Source organism: Hyla sarda, chromosome 12 (assembly GCF_029499605.1).
Source record: "Hyla sarda isolate aHylSar1 chromosome 12, aHylSar1.hap1, whole genome shotgun sequence".
NCBI lineage: Eukaryota > Metazoa > Chordata > Amphibia > Anura > Hylidae > Hyla > Hyla sarda.
The window spans coordinates 56,217,678-56,235,772 of NC_079200.1; the positions used below are offsets into that span (position 1 = coordinate 56,217,678).

Here is an 18,095-nt window from a genome sequence, read left to right on the forward strand (position 1 = left end):
GAGTGATGGCTGTTATCAGCAGCCGTGCACTTACATTCAATGATGGACATCGATGACCCTGCCGATATCCACCGTTAACCTCTTAAGTGCTGTGATCGCTACTTATCATGTCACTTAAGAGCCGACTGGCACTTCCCCAACACGTATGCAGGGGTCAGATCGGTTTACAGGCCTGCAAGAGGTCTCCTCACCTGCTCCGTCCTGGGTCTGATCTGCTGTGGCAGTTGATTGCCGATAACACTGGGTAATGATATCCAGATACTTAAAAAAAGTGTAAATAAAAAATTTTTTTTTTAAATATAAAAAAAAGATCCTTCCCAATAAAAGTTAAAATTATCCCTCTTATCCCAATATTAGATTTACTTATTTTGCCAAAAAAGATAGGGGGAGATTTATCAAAACCTGAGCATAGCAACAAATCAGCTTGCTTCTTTCATATTCAGAGGCCTTTTAAAAAATTAAAGAAGTGATCTGATTGGTTGCTATGGGCAACTGGTCAACCTTTCCTCTACACAGGTTTTGATAAATCTTCCCCTTAGACTTTCTTAAAAGTAGTACAGTAATAGAAAAGTGGTGTAAATATGGCTAATGTTTTATCGTATGGTCCCACACAATGAAGATAACATTTCAGTGTCATAAAAATTAACCCCCAAAAATTACAACCCTCCCTCAAATATATTTTTTTTCCGTTGCGCAGTACATTATATGGGGTCATTACAAAGAACAATTGGTTGCGCAAAAAACAAGCCCTCATAGGTCTGTGGATGGAAAAATAAAACAGTTATGCCCCTTAAAAGGCGAGGAGGAAAAATGAAGATGCAGTGTCAGGACCCGCCAGGATCCGCCCCAATGACTAATTACAGGGATCCTGGCAGTTTTTTTTTATTTATTTTTTTAACTCTGTGAGGGTATCAGAGTGGATTAAAGTGCCCCTCTCCTTGCACCTGTTTCAGGCTTCTGTGGTTTGGGCAGCATAAAACAGACAACAGGTTCCCCTTAAAGTGTACATGTCAGATCCCCTATATTATTCTGTACCTACATCAAATTTTTATGCCTCTTTCATCTATATTTATTATAAAATCCCTCTTTTCGTTAGCTCACAGTGTTGGTAATCCTCTCAGGGGAAGAGGACATGTCCCTCCCTTGTGGTGGTGGGAGGTGATTGGTGTATGGTGGGAGGGGACATGTCCCTCCTTGTGGTGGTGGGAGGTGATCGGTGGGTCTGCTCATGCAGCCTTGTCCTTGAGTCATCTCTTGTCCATGATTCATGGACAAGCCTGATGCTTCTGCAGGACTGGTTAGTGTCCCAGTAGGTATGGGGACCCCTAGTGGTGGTATTTTCAGGTGCCGTTTTCTTTATTAAAAAAAAATAAAAATAAACAACCATATTACAAAAGGTTTTTAATTTTCATCAGTAACAACATATAACAAGTTTTTGGACCTGACAGTGCCTACTTAAAGGGCCAATCAAGAAGCAGATATAGGATCTAGAATTATGAAATAGTTTAGATTCTCGTTGTACCTGTATTTTCCAGCTTTCATGCCCGAGAACTGAAATCTTCTCCAAAGAAGAGGGTTGAATTCCGAACATCGCGGCCCTCTAGTCTGGATAAGTGCAGAGAAGGGGTCACTAATTCCAATGAAGGCGATGCTGAGAATAAATGTGGCTCTGTGAAGGAAGCCGAGGAGAACAAAGAAAACTTGATCAGGGATACCAGCCATAAAGACGACATGCTGTTATATGAGGACGAGGACGAGCTCAACAACTCAGTTATCTCTGGTGAGGAATCACAATGGCCTCCTGTACAATATCACACAGCAGTGATGGCTAAATAGCTAATACTCCATTCACATCCTAAGCTGCATCCAAACTTTATGCTCTTAGGCTGTGTAACATCACTTCTTATCATCCCACCCTGATGATCATCCCAACGATCTGCTGCTGTGCATTGTAGGAAATGTAGTGTTAACCCTACACAATGCTATATTAATCTTCGTTCTTGTTGATTCAAATGCACTGGTGCGAATTGAACCCATGATTTAAAGAGAGAGATTTGAACTCATTTCAACTCCCTCCTGCAGCAATGGTTTTGTTTGGTGATAGTGTTTTCATTTTTTTTCATTGCCTTTCAGGAGTCATAACCTTTTTTTTCTGTCATACCCAAATAATTGCTTGTATTATGTATGATAAGCAAAAGAACACACACACACACACATATATATGTATATATATTATACTCAATGGCCGAGATTTATCATTGTCTTTAGACTGTTTTTTGTGTCTAGAAAAGGTGCAAAAAAGGCGCAAGCAGGGTTTATTTGCGCCTTTTTTGCGCCTTTTGGTTTACACATTTCTGCTGATTTTGAGTTGCAATCCACTGATTTTGGTAATACACATGATATGGAAGGGTTTCATCAACTGCACCTTTTTGTAAAAATGCGCCAAGCCACCGACAAATCTCTAAAACTACACCAGCCCAGATTTAGCTTAGCTTTTTGCTGTATGTGAAGAGAGAAATTTCAGAAAATGTGACCTGCACAAAATGTATCAAACGTTCTGCGACCATTTAATAAATTTGGTGCTTCTATACATTACCAGCACACACAAAAGTGTAGAAAAATGCTTCACTTACACCTACAATGATAAATGCTTCACTTACACCTACAATGATAAATGCCCCCCAATGTGTGTGTGTGTGTATGTTCCAGTATAACTTCCAAACAGCTTAAAGGAGAACTACGGGGCCCCCCGCGATTTCCCGTACGGGGCCCCGGCTCTATGCATAGAGAGCGCGTGTCGACCACCGCACGAAGCAGCGGCCTACACGCCCCCTCCATACACTGCTATGGGAGAGCCGGAAATTGCTGAAGGCAGTGCTTTGGCTCTCCCATAGCAGTAAATGGAGGGCGCGTGTCAGACGCCGCCTCGTGCGGTGGTAAACACGCGTTCTCTATGCAGAGAGCCGCGGCCCCGTACTGGAGATCGTGGGGGGGCCCCAGGGGTCGGACCCCCCGCGATCTGAAACTTCTCCCCTATCCTTTGGATAGGGGATAAAATTTTCAATCCCGTAGTTCTCCTTTAAGATATTTCCATGAAACTTAGTACACGTTACTTATATGTCAACTACAAACATAGGATAGATAAATTAACCCTTACCCACCCCCATTTGCGATGGTCAGGGTTTTTGTTTGAAGTCCCATGCAAGTCTATGGGAAACCTGCTTTTTTGTATTTTTGCCAGATGTTAATTTTCACCGAAAAGTCGCAATTGATACATTCAGCACCAATGCATTTTTCCATCTAAAATAGCCTAGAATGCATCATGAACTAGAAATCCTCTAAAGAAAAAGTTGCATGTATTTAAACTGCGACTTTCTGTGCGACAATTTTAGATGTGAAAAACCAGTCTAAATCCTTTGATGAATCCCCCCCACTGTGTGTGTATATGTTTATGTATGTGTGTATGTTCCAGCATCACTTCCAACCGGCTAAAGATATTTCCATGATACTTGGTACACGTTACTAATGTGTCAACTACAAACATAGGATAGATAAATTAACCCTTACTCACCCCCATTTGCGACGTTCAGGGTTTTTGTTTAAAGTCCCATGCAAGTCTATGGGAAATGTATGTTCCAACATAACTTCCAAATGGCTGGAGATATTTTGATGAAACTTAGTACACATGTTAATTTTATGTCAAATAAAAATATATGATAGTTAAATTAACCCTAACCTACCCCCTTATGTGAAGGATGGGGTTTTTGTCTTAAGTCCCATGCAAGTATATAGGACTTCCAGTACCTTACTCCACAAGCTCTGCATCTTCTGGTGTGTCAGTCCGGCCACACCCCTCCCGCATGCCGCACGCCATCTCACAAAGCCACACCCACCATTTTATCCACACCCCTTTTATTTTCTACTCTTTTTGTTCATTGGTCTGGCTTTCAAGTCTTGCCCACTTCCACAAAGCCACGCCCCCTTCTATTTTCAGACTATAATCTCTTCATCACAACTCAGCCCCACCTGAGGACCGGGATATGAGGATGAGATATTATGACAGGATATGAGAGTGGGAGATGAGGACGAGGATGAAATATGAGGTCGGGAGATGAGGACGGGATATGAAGACGGGCTATGAGGAGGGGCTATGAGGACGGGCTATGAGGACGGGCTATGAGGTCCGGATATGAAGACAGGATATGAGGTTAGGATATGAGGTCAGGATATGAGGACAAGTACTTCCTCCAATGTTGCTTTTCATCCCCCACAAAGATTAGGTAGGAAAAACCGGGCAGTGCCGGTTACTCAGCTAGTTCACTATTAACTGGGATTAAACTGCTTTTAAGTTTTCTCTGATTTTAGACACAGCTGTGTCAGTTATACAAGGGTTAAGTGTCTGCATGTATGCAATGTTTCCAGTCACTGACAGTAAGCAGGAATTTGAATATAGCAGTAAATAAATAAATATATATATATATATATATGTATAAATATATATCAAAACATATATCATTACTCATCGTGACCACTAATTAAAGGAGTACTCTGCAGAGAAAACTTTTTTAAATCACCTGATGCCAGAATGTTTTTAATCTTATTTTATTGAAAAATGAGTAAAAAGGCATACAGCATAAACACAGACCATGAAAGCATATGACAGAAGAACATGCAGCACAGCATGATGTATACAGAATCAGGACAGCTGAAGTTTGGAAATAAACCTAAAAGGAAGTGACCTTAAAGGGGTACTGCGGTGGAAAACCTTTTTTTTTAGCAGCTGTATGCTACACAGGAAATTCTTTGCTTTTTGAATTTATTTTTTGTCTTGTACACAGTGCTCTCTGCTGACACCTGATGCCCGTATCAGGAACTGTCCAGAGCAGGAGAAAATCCTCATAGCAAACATATGCTACTCTGGACAGTTCCTGGCACAGACAGAGGTGTCAGCAGAGAGCACTATGGACAAGACAAAAAAGAAATTCAAAATCAAAGAATTTCCTTTGTAGCATACAGCTGCTAATAAGTATTGGAAGCATAAAGATTTTTTTAATACAAGTAATTTACAAATCTGTTTAACTTTCTGGCACTGGAGTACCCCTTTAAAGGAAGTGACAGTTTGCGTCTGGCGCCAGACCTGTAAGGCTAGCTTATGCAACAATAAGAGCCCCCTCCAAGAATACCCTCAGAGAGGTGAGGCGTAGGTGGTGGGCCACATGATGCTCCACATTCGACAAGGGGCCCGAGGACACCCAAAGATGAAGATACCAAAGCTGCCTGGCCAGGAAACAATTTTATTATTGCTTCTATTTCAAAATTCTAATCCTTCCAGTACTTCTAGCTGATGTTTGCTTGAGAAGAAGTTGGTGTAGTTCTTTCTACTCTGATCACAGTGTTCTCTGCTGCCACAGCTTTGCTATGGGGATTTGCTCCTGCTCTTGACAGTTCCTGACATGGACAGAGGTGGCAGCAGAGAGCACTGTGGGCAGACTGGAAATAACTAAACAACGTTCTCTGGAGTATACAGCATCTGATAAGTACTGGAAGGATTAAGATTTTTTAACATAAATAATTTACAAATGTGTGTAACTTTCTGGCACCAGTTGATTTAAAAAAATATATATATTTTTCTTCTCCGGAGTATCCCTTTAAGGTTTAACTTACCTAAAGCTAGAAAACCCCTTTAAGCTTGTGCCAAAAACATGTTAAACATAGCATATCAATATTTGTTTACTGCATTTTACATAATAATTACAAAATGAAATGACATATTTCACTATATATGGAATAACCCAGCATTGCTGTTTACTTCAGCTAGATATGGTTTCTTTTTGTACTGACTGCGATCTGAATATAGAGAAAGGAATGTCAAGAGTCCCCTAACGAAAGTCAGAATAGACTCCTCCGTACTACACCTTTATGCCATTAAAGGCCACCATTAACTTTTTCACTTTTAGTTCTCTGCTGGTTCATTTTATGATAGATCTGTATACGTGAAATCAGATGTTTTTTTTTTTTTTTTTTTTTTTTTTTTAATCTTTGTTTCCTGCAGCCATCACCAGGGGGAAGCAGCTGCATATGGATTTATACTGGATGAATATATTAATCAGAGCTGTAGAAATTGGTATGCATTGAGCTCCCCTAGTGGCAGCTAGAAGTACTTTCTATGAAAATTAAGCTATAAGCAAGGGAAGTTTTTATATTCAAGCCATCTCCCACCATGGTGGGACGGCACAGAGATAGCGGTTTCTTTATACACATATGATATGAGGATATAATATGTGATAAATATCTGATAAATGCAAAACGCTGACCCTGAATGTTTCCATTTTAGCTATGAAAATGTGTGTTCTGACCTGTCAGGACCAGACTACATTCTCAACAATTTTCTTTTCAGGAGTAGTGGAGCCAAGTTTATTAAGCACATTGCCTCTTGATTTTCTAATGTGCCATCTGTAATTTTGCTTAGGACTGCTGGTAAAACTGAAAAGTAAAATCTTCTTCCTAAATTTCAGGAACTTTGCCTAGAAAATATAAGAAGGAGCTGCTGGCAGTCAAACTGAGAAATCGGCCCAGCAAGCAGGAGCTGGAAGACAGGAACATCTTCCCTCGTAGGACGGATGAAGAGAGGCAACAAATACGACAGCAAATTGAAATCAAGCTTTCAAAGTAAGGGAACCTGCTGTATGTCATGTTTACTCCCCTCACCCCTGTTTTTCAGGAATAACTTTTTTCAGTCAAGAACATAACTGTATGTCCATTTTTGTTGTTCAATCTTGCTTGAAGCCATGTACAGTTACATCAGAGAATAACACCGGCACAAGAGTAGGTGTCATCTGCAGCAGTACCTGCCAGGAGAGGAGCTGTGCTCTAGGAGTCTGATCAGCTATGCCTGTCAATGTAACACTAAGGAGAGGAGCTGTGCTCTAGGGCAGAGTCTGATCAGCTATGCCTGTCAATGTAACACTAAGGAGAGGAGCTGTGCTCTAGGGCAGAGTCTGATCAGCTATGCCTGTCAATGTAACACTAAGGAGAGGAGCTGTGCTCTAGGAGTCTGATCAGCTATGCCTGCCAATGTAACACTAAGGAGAGGAGCTGTGCTCTAGGGCAGAGTCTGATCAGCTATGCCTGTCAATGTAAAACTAAGGAGAGGAGCTGTGCTCTAGGAGTCTGATCAGCTATGCTGCCAATGTAACACTAAAGAGAGGAGCTGTGCTCTAGGGCAGAGTCTGATCAGCTATGCCTGCCAATGTAACACTAAGGAGAGGAGCTGTGCTCTAGGGCAGAGTCTGATCAGCTATGCCTGTCAATGTAACACTAAGGCTATGTTCACACTATGTGGACATTCCACCAACAGCGGAGTGCCAGCAGAGTGCTAGGACTGCTCGGAAATGTGCCGTCTTTCTTGCCTCCTTGTCTATTCTTTCTGCGGACACTGGAATAAGAATTTATGCGGCAGAAACATCTGGCGCGGAAATCCTGCCATGTGCACAGTGCAGCAGAATCCCATTGAAATCAGGGCAGCGGAATGTCTGTGTGGAATTCTTCGGCATAATACACTGCAGTAAAGATCTATGCTGCAGTGTATTATATGTGTGATCAGGAGTTTACACAGTCAAGTCCCCTAGTGGCACAATAAAAAAAAACAGATTGAACCATAGACACATAAGGTTCACTATGGTTCTCATTGACTTCCATGTTACAACAATCGTATACGGTGTTTTGTTTTGAGTACAGGAGAAAAAAAACGTGTTACAAACAATCCGCACACAACCGGATGTATCTGGTTGCATACGGTTTCCAATGCATTGTATATGGATACGGTTACTACCCACCCTTACTAAAAAAAAATTTAACAGGCCTCTGTAAAAGCGAAATAGAAAGTAATCAAAATGTGATGTACCCCAAAATAGCACCTATAAAAAATGTCAACCAATCCTGCAAAAAACAAACCCTCACTCAACTCTATCTTTAAAAAAAAAAAAAAAAAAAAAAGAAGAAAAGAAAATGACAGCTCTTTGAATCTGACAATGCACAAACATTTTGCCATAATTTTACCAACCTGCAGAATAAGGCTAACATATCAAATTCACTAGGTGTTCCTTCATGCCTGAGGCCTATAGTGCACCATGGCCACATATGGGATATTTCTAAAAACTTCAGAAGGGTATTAAATATTGAGTTGCAGTTCTCTGTCGGCACCCGGTGTGTTACAGAAAAAAAATGGAATATCTTCAATAGAAAATGAGTAGAATTTATTACATTAAAGCTCTGCTTATTCTGGGCTTAGGGGTCCACTTGGCAGTCCTGCACAATGATTGACAGCTTTCTGTGTATAAGTGTGCAGAAAGGAAGACCACCCACTGGACTCCTAAGCCCAAAATGAGCAGAGATTTCAAAGAATAAATTACAGATTATACCACATTTTTTCTCTCACATACATATCAGTCTAACCCTTTAATAACTATGGCAATTTTTTATTTTATTTTTGCATTTTAATTTCTTCCTCTTCAGCATTTGAAAGCCAAAACTCCATCTATGACTTTATTTATTTATTTATTTATTTATTTATATATCCATCTTTAGAACCATAGGAGGTAGCAGTATTGTTATTGGCCCTAAAGCAATGATTGTAGGGCCAGGTCAAGAGGATGATGGTGCAGTCTCAGTTTATTGAGGGTACAACTTGACCATGATCAGTTAACGCAAGGTCTGTACAGTACATTCACATACAGTTTTAGCAGAAGAATTTCAATTTTGACAAGTTAAAAGCCACATAATGTACTAGAAGATCCAGAAATAGGAAAAAGAACGGAGAACTATTAATGCATCGGCCAGTGAAAAATAACAACATGTTCTTATTCTGCGAAAGCAATTTGTCCCTTGTGAATTGCAGCTCTTCCTCCCATCACCAATTTGTGATTAGCTCTCAATCTTCTGCTGCTGACAGCTGAGGCTCCATGTAGGTCCTGGCCACTTATAGACTGGCCCTCTGTTGTTGCTGACGGTTGAGGCTCTGTGTAGGTCCTGGCTGCTCATACTCTGACCCTTAGTGGCTGCTGACGGTGGATTCTCCATGTAGTTTCTGGCAACTCATACACTGACCCTTAGTGGCTACTGATGGTGGATGCTCCATGTAGGTCCTGGTTACTTATACACTGACCCTTTGTGGCTTCTAGCGTCGGAGGCTCCATATGGGTCCTGGCTGCTCATACACTGATCCTTTGCAGCTGCTGACGGCAGAAGCTCCATGTAGGTCCTAGCTGCTCGTACATTGACCCTTTGTGGCTACTGACAATGCAGGCTCCATTTGGGTCCTAGTCGCTGATACCCTGACCCTCTGCTTCTAGTGATTGCTAAGGCTCCTTGAAGTTCCTGGAGGCTCCATGTTTGTATGCATATAAAGAGGTTGTGTATATGTTTACAACTCTTTTTTTATTGCTCCAATGGATATAAATTAATGATGCAAGTTTGCAGATGGTTTGAAATAAACATTGCCTACCATTTTGTGTTTGCAGCTTCTGTGCAAAGCTGTCTTTCTCCATGGTTTCAGCAGAATGCAGTAAGAGTACAAAGATTGCAAACCTAGTGGCCTTAACTAGGCCTGCTATCGTAATCTTTAGTGCACTGTGCTTGCAACGTACGGGGGACGGCTGATTGATTTATGCAGGACTTCCCAATTCTAGCTGCTTAGATACCAGAGTCACTACTTGTCCGTGTCACTGACAAGTTATGATCTGAATCAGGGTTAGGGTGGGTCAGAGTTTCTGTGCTGAGACCCACGACAATCATTAGAATTAGCAGGGATAGCGCGCATTACTTCTCGGCTCTCAGCAATCTTAGTCTTGCTATTCCAATATAAGTCTGTTGCAAAAGTAGAGCTCCAAAGTGTGGACGGGATACAGGGGCGCTCAACAACCAGTTACTAAGACAAAAACGTTTATTCACCCATAATGCAACGCGTTTCACAGCACAGCTGCTTCATCAGGCATTTGATGCCTGATGAAGCAGCTGTGCTGTAAAACGCATTGCATTATGGGTGAATAAACGTTTTTGTCTTACTACCTGGTTGTTCAGCGCCCCTGTATCCCGTCCACACTTTGGAGTTCTACTTTTGCTATACCTAACGAGACGTGGAGTGGCTGCTGACGCCATACCTTCATTCTATGCTTTGATCCATTGTTGCACTTGGTGGAGTGTAACCCATTGTGGTAAGCACGATATCCACCTGAGTTATTCTTTCTGCAACAACGGTATCACACTATGGAGCGCTGTCTGTCTATTGTTTTAATATAAGTCTATTGGAAAGCGAGACGAAGATCGCTTAGAGGCGGGGAGTAGAGCATGCTTATCCTTATTCAATCCCCTGATCAGTGGAGATCTTGATCAATCAAAACTTTTGACATGTCTCTAGAACATTTCAAACATTTTTTTAAAGTGACAGTGCCTATTTAAATGAACTGAATTAGAGTTATCTACAATCCTTTCTGCTGACAGAGGGATTCAGCTGTATAGCATAGCCAACAACCAACATGTATGTAGCTGGCTAAGCTCATTGGGCCCATGCTATATGTCCTTTTTGACATCATGACGTACATGCAGTGCTGGTTAGACCACATCCAGCTAGCTTTCACCCTGCTACGCGTTCATAGGCAGAATAAGACTGTGAGTCAGTACTGAGAGTATTTGTTGTGCACCTGTCCAGCTCTTATGGTCTTCTCTCCTGTGACAGGAAAGCACTTTTGCATGTGGGTAATGCATAATGACTTGAAATGACAGCATGATAGATCACTGTGATGCTTTTAGTTTGGGTTTCCAGACCAGAACTAAGCCCACTTTCACATGTATGTAATATGGATGAAACACTGATTGGCTCAGAGACTTAATGACAAGAGGTCTCAGCCAATCAGCATCAGTGACAAACCATAAGTCAGTGTTGCCATCAGCTGCACCTCAGACCCGCTTTATTCTTTCAGTATCCGGTCACAGATCTGCTGGCCAGCAGAAACAGTCTTTCAAGAAGGAAAGGAGAAATATGGCCAGTAGCCATATTGGAGACTATGCCAGACATAGGGGTCCCAGCGGTCGGACCACCCCCCCCCCCCACAATCAGAATGCTTATATCTCTATACAGTACAGTCATTTTTGATAATCTCAGTGCAATACAATAATAATTGTAATCTCAACACAATACAATAATATTTACAATCTCTATACAATTTAATATAAGATATAATATACAAAGAACTCACTTGTTGCAGCAGATAAATGATAAAAATTTGCATTTATAAAATAACACACATTTTATAAAAAACATGTTTGAACAAACCGGCAGTGAAAATGTGAGATGTTGAGGGTGTTTCTGCATTCATTATGCTTAATGGGATTGATTTATTAAGAGCTGAGTGTAATTTTATGTGTGTTTTTCTTCTTTTCAGGAGGTATTTTTCTATGGTATTTACTAATCCTTCCCTACATTTTGCTTTTCCATATTTTTTTTTTTTTATTTTTTTTTTTTTTTTTTTTTTACAACTGTTCTAAACTGTTGGGTTTTCCAGAGCTCAAATCCACTACATTTCTACATTTTATGTGGGAATCTTAGTAAATATGTCAGGAACATGCCTCTTTCTCCCTGACAGAATGCCCCTTTTTTGTGTGTTTTTTAATGTTATTTTTTAATTTAAATAGAAAAAATGAGTCATTGTCAGGTTTAAATGGACGCAAATTTTTGTGCACATGACTAAATTCTGACGCAAAACCTGACAAAAAAAATCTGAAACACATTAGTAAATGACACCCAATATATGCAAACATCAAAAGTGTAACTACAGGCTAAATGCAAAAACATCTGCCACCATATTGCAAAATAATATAACAGGTACTTCCTAGCATATGTCTTACTCTGGAAATTATAAAGTGCAAGTGTAACAAACAAATAAACAGTGCAAAAACAGGATAACTACAATCATATAGAGTAAGCAAAGACGCAACATACACACTCATTGGGGTAAGTGGGTGGCGTGTGGTATCTCGTTCTAAAGGTCTCCATGGCTGCTATGATAGGAGTCCTTATAGGCAGGCTGCAAAAGGAGCTCAGCAGTGACAGTCCACTATAATACTGCAGTATATCTGTATTGCAGTGAACTGTATTGTGATCAAAATATTTCATAGTAACGTCCCCAATATACTGTAACTGGTATCCATGCATATGTAAGTATCTGATCTAATAAAGTATGTTATTTATTCACATGGTGAATGCCTTAAATTAAAAAAAGAACTGTGCCAGAGTTGCTGATATTAAGTCACCTTGCATTCCAGAAAACATAGTAGAAAAGCGATCAAAAAGTCCCATCTGCCCCACAATTTTACTGATAAAAACTACTGGTCACTGCTTAAAGGAAATCTGTCATCAGTGTCACCGGTCGGTACAGAGAGGTAGTGCAGATGACACTGAGGACAACCATACTTACCTGGTCCTGTTCCTTGCTCCGGTTCTCCTGCTATTTTCCTCTGTTGTTTTCTTTCCGGGGCTGAATTGGAGCATGGGCACAGCTTCTTGATGTCACTGCTGCAGCTTCTCTGCTGGGTCCCGCTGCTAGGAAAAAGCAGCGGTGTCGTCAGGAAGCTCCACCTATGCTCCAAGTTGGCACCAGAACGGAAAAAAACAGGAAGATAGCGGAGGAATCAGAGCAAGGTAAGTATGGTTGTCATCAGTGTCACCTGCACCACCTGTCTGTACTAACAGGTCAATGCGGGTGACACTGATGACAAATTTCCTTTAAAAGATGCCCCATTAAAAATGATAAGAAGGGGTAAGAATATGGCAGGGCAGAAGATTTTTGAAGTTTTACATTTATAGTAAAATAAAACAACACTTTTATAAATTGGGTATCCACTGTATGTGTACATTATACCGCAGTATAAAGTTAACATATGTAAAAGTTAAAGCTCCCTTCTCCTGAAAAAAGATGCAGATTTTTTATTTATTTATTTGCAATACATTTTATAATAAAATCAAGGGTGCCATTCTAAGGTACATCTGGTCCCACAAAAATCAAGCTCTGCCGATGAAGGTATGGAGGAAAACAAAAATGCAAAAAGTAGCTGCCTCCTTAAGGGGTTAATATACTACAGAGCACTAGTGTACACCAGGTATCTAACCACTATGAGAATTTATATTTACCCAAGTTTTTTTGACCTGTCTAATGGGGCCCATAGTATATATGAAGAATAAACAGATGGTTATTTTTTGTAGTAACCCAGAGGGACATTATCATTGTTATGTGTAATCATTATAATTTTTATTAGACTTACCTGGATTTATATTGCACTTATGGTCGGAGAAATGATGTGCTGTATGCACGGTCATACTGGAGCACAGATAATGACAGAATCGTGGCTCCCGGTTACTAAGCAACAGACAGTGTTTCATTATAATAGGGAATCCTGACTTGTTCCTTAGCTTTTCTCGGTATTTCTCTTTAGCACTTGATGCTACCTATGTTATCAAGAGTAATATTGGTGGCCATGTGAATCTTTTAACTACAGGTCCATTAGACTTCAGATAACTGTAGACCAGTGGTTTCCATCTTGGATGCTGTGGTTGTACTGGCATCTGTAGCAAGCTAGGTATGTCTCCTAGAAGTACCTCCCACTATGTAGGACACTTCCTGTCAGGAAGGAGCCTGTGGTCGTTCTTATGAAATCAGCTTTGATAGGATAGCAAGTGCTTTGTTTACTGCTGCTTGAGCAGATACATGTGCATGAGAAAGTTACTACTTGAGGGTACATTCACACGAGTGGACCCACAGCGTATTTTATGCTGCGGGTCCCCCGCTGAAGGCTGCCTGCATGGTGGCTTTACATGTGCCTGCTCGGAGCGGCAATATGCCGCTACGAGCAGACACACTGCTATGTGCGAGTCGCAGCGCGCATGAACAGTATACTCACACATCGCAGCTGCTCTCTGCCTAGCTCATGGAGCAGGGGGAGCGGCCGCGATGTGTGCGAGTACACTGCTTCAGTGTGTCTGCTCGTAGCGGCATGTTGCCACTCTGAGCAGGCACATGTAAAGCCACCATGCAGGTGTCCTTCAGTGGTGGATCTGCAGCGTAAAATATGCTGTGGGTCCGCTCGTGTGAACGTACCCTGAGGGGGAAGGTCCGCATGTGTTGTGTTTATAACTGCGTTTATTGCTACATGTGCAGATCAGATACATGTACATGAGAAGATAACTGCTTGAGTGACTGAAAATGATTACTGGTGGGTTTTATATAAGCTGCTTGTGTCCTCTGTATGTGATCACTACTGGGGGGAAGAGATGTCAGTTCTAAATGTAAAAACTACTGGGGATGAGCTTCAGCTTTAGCAAGAGGGGAGGCATTACAGAGCAGTACTGTTTTTTTAACACAATTTGCCTACCCAAGACGGGCTACTGACTTCATTGTTTAAACTGTGTTTAAACAGGTGTAACACCTTAAAATGGAAAGAAATACCTTTTAAGTTTAATTCAGGTGCTAAGTAGCTTATAGTGAGTTATAAGTATTAAGCATTACTGGATTTTAGCAGTTTTGAAAAAAAAAAAATTGGTAGAGGTGCCTTGAGGTAAAACACTGCTGTAGACTAAGGCTAGGTTCACACTACGGAATTTCCGCCTGCAATTCCGCTTTGAAATTGCAGGCAGAAATTATGCTTGCTAAAATGTATAGTGTAGTGAATGGGTTTCCGTTCACTAATTCGGAATTTGTGAAGCGGAATTTGTGAACAGAAAATCTGCTTGGAAATTTCCGCCTGAAGAATGGCGCTGCTCATTCTTCAGGCGGAAATACTCGCGGAACACATTGCAGTCTATTGGAGACTGCAGTGGCCGCACTCTCACTCGGAGATTTCGTAATCTGAACCTAGCCTAAGGGGCCTAGGGCCCCGGCAGGCGCGACGTCATCTGAAGCCTGGCCGGGGCTCTCTTCTGCCCGTCTCCTCTCTCTTTCCTGCAGCTCGCGTGCTGCAATTAATGAGGAGAGGGAGATGCAGGGGGGCGGGGATATTAAAATTTTGCGTGCCGTGCACACACGATCGCTGTACTCGCTCTCTGCCTGTATAGGAAACAGGCAGAGAGCGAGCACAGTGCTCGCGTGCGCGGCGCGCATAATTTAAATATTCAAGTGAACGCGTGTTTCGGACCACGCTGGGCCACGCTGCCCAGCCAGCATTGGTCCGAACGTGCTGAACGTCACGAGGGGAAAAGTAATCCTGAGCCATATAGGGTGACACTTAGTGGCCAGGTTAACAAACCTAAAAAAAACACATAAAACATGATTTTGTTTATATGCTAATCTATACAGAGATAAAGTTCAAATAACCAATCAAAATGTAACATGCTGATTTTGACGTCATAACTAAACCTCCTCCTTTGTCAAATGTAAAAACCAAATGTAGTTCCCAATTTAACAGAAACTCTTTGAGAACTCTCTGGGAACATTTTCTGAGTTTCCTGCTGAGGAAAGAGTTTTAATACCAACATCCTGTCTAGTGTGAATCTCTTGCGCCGACCCTCAGCCATATGCAGCAGCGGTCACTCACATTTTAATGCCTCACCTCGGTCCATTCCTGACACCGCCACTCTTGTACTGCTGCTTCTGGCTCTCAACATAGTGGGGGAAATTTATCAAAGGATTTAGACTGGTTTTTCCTGTCTAAATTTGTCGCACAGAAAGTCGCAGTCTAAATATGTGCGACTTTTCTGTGACTTTTGCTGTAGATGATTTTTAGAACATGATGCATGCAAGTCTATTTTAGACGGAAATGCATTGGAAAATGCATTGGTGCTGAATTTATCAAGTGTGACTTTTGTGCGACAAGTCGCATCTGCCCAAAATACGCTGAAATGTCAGACCATGTTGGAGCAGGTCTAAATGCAGTTTAAGTTGTAGACCCTGAAGTCTGAGCACAGAATTTATCAAGGGCTGTGAGACCTAAATTAGACAGGAGCACAATAGACAGGAGACTACCACATACACTGGTCTATAAGCATACCCAGAATAGACTAGATTAGTAAATGTCCCCCAGTGTGTGCTAAAACTCCCTTCCTGCCTCTTAAAGGGCAAGCTTGTGCATCCAAATTCTTCTCTGGTCAGTCCTCATTAATTACCTGGTATATCAGACAGCTTTACTAGGCACACTCTGTATGAGCAAAAAGGTCTGGTTGCTAATGTCCTTTTTTTTGGCTGTTCCATTACTATGTTTGACCATAGCCTGTTTTATGACCCTATCTCTGCTTGCTGTTTTTTATCTTGCCATATAAATATGTCTGAGTTTGGCTTGTTCCTGACTTCTGCTTGCTAGCATTGCATTCCCTTTGATCAAGGACATTTTATATAGGTGCTTGCTATTTAATGGCGAAGAAGATAGCATCAACCAAAGCAGGGCTCCCTCTCTCCAAAGGTCAGATAGCAGCCGCATGGTCTACTTCTATGCTACGTATGCCCTTGCTGCAGAGATAACAATGAAAACTTAATTTTTGACAGCGATAGTAACAGGGAAGCCGAGCAGAATCCATCAAATGTCATTCTTATTCTGACGCCTACAAGGAACCAGCAACATTACATAAGTAGGTCGACGTGTGTGTTGTGGCAGGCAGCAAAGTGACAGCGGAATAATGCGAGGTGACATGACATAACAGTGCGATAGACTGGAAGGAATCTGTGTGAAGCGGATAGAACAATATAAGGAAATTGTTACCAAATGTCTTATTGTTACCAGTTATCTTAAAATTACAGGAATATATATTGTATATGTGTCCCGAGAAATGTATACAAATTAATTCAATTTACGGGGCAAATATGAAATAGTGTAAAGCGAGTATAATTTTACTGTAGTCATGACCAGGGGCCAGCTCATATTAAGGGGTGTAGCATTATAAAGTGCATTCAGAAGGTTTTCAGACCCCTTCTCTTTTTTCACATTTTGTTATGTTGCCGCTTTGTGCTAAAATAAACTAATTAAAAAAAATGTTCCCCATCATTCTGGACTAAATAGCTTTTCTACACCTTGACTGGAGTCACTTGTGGTAAATCCAGGTGATTGGACAGGATTTAGGAATACACAGCCCTGCTATATAAGGTCTCACGGCTTACAATGCATATCAGAGCAAAAAAAACAAGCCATGAGGAGGAAAGAACTGCCTGTCGAGCTCAGAGATAGGATTGTGTGGAGGTAAAGATTTGGAGAAAGGTTAAAGGGGTTCTCCACTGCCTTAACCTACTTTTGGCAGTTAGTTAGCTCTGTGGCTATATGTTATTATGGCTTTTTTTTCATGTTGCTAACGGTTCTGTATGTGGTGTTTTACTTACCTTTTTTCCAGACCCGGAAGCTGGTTTCTTCATTTGTTTCCTGCCTTACCTCGACCACTTTGTTTCTTTTCTTCCGTCGCCATCTTGCCATCGGGATGTCACCATGGAGGGTGGTGTGTTGGAGGCCGGCCTGCCCCTTGCTCCGTACGTGCCCGCCTCCCGCACGACGGAATCCTCGGTCGTCATCAGCACGCACCCTCCTTACTTTCAGCTTCTTCTAAGCTGAATGCGGATTGGGCTGCTTTCGGCGAATCGGATGCCTTGATGGGCGCATGCGCAGTTGGTCCTCGCTCCAGAGGATCATCTGCGCATGTGCCATAGTGATGTCAGCATCGGGCCTGAAGCACTGGGGGTTTGTTAACCCTAACGTGGCCAGAGCTGAGTTCCGGAGCGCTGGACAGCTACTGAAGGTTTGCTATGGCAGTGTTTCCCAACCAGGGTGCCTCCAGCTGTTGCAAAACTACAACTCCCAGCATGCCCAGACACCCGAAGGAACAACCAGGACTACTACCGCCCTTGATTTTTCAAAATATGTTTGGTTGTTATGGGCAACATCTCTCCAGTTTTTCTCTTACATATTACCAGAAGGAAGCTTTTTCTCGGTAATAGATACATGAAAAAGCCACCTGGAGTAAAAAAAAAAAAAAAAGAACCTAAAAGACTGAGAAACAAGATTTTCGGGTCTGATGAAACCAAGATTAAAGTTTTGGCCTCAATTTCAAGCATCATGTCTGGAGGAAACAAGCT

The 18,095-nt window shown here is 41.6% G+C and overlaps 1 protein-coding gene across 8 annotated transcripts in view; it reads left to right on the forward strand.

Annotated features, from left to right (window-relative positions):
* PHACTR3 (phosphatase and actin regulator 3) overlaps positions 1 to 18,095 on the forward strand; it is a 177,254-nt gene that overhangs the window by 71,845 nt on the left and 87,314 nt on the right. For all 8 annotated transcript variants that reach the window (XM_056547530.1, XM_056547532.1, XM_056547533.1 and 5 more), the window contains 2 exons: positions 1,536 to 1,780; positions 6,516 to 6,669. In XM_056547530.1, the coding sequence (XP_056403505.1) occupies positions 1,536 to 1,780; positions 6,516 to 6,669 (399 nt within the window). The remainder of the gene's footprint in view (positions 1 to 1,535; positions 1,781 to 6,515; positions 6,670 to 18,095) is intronic.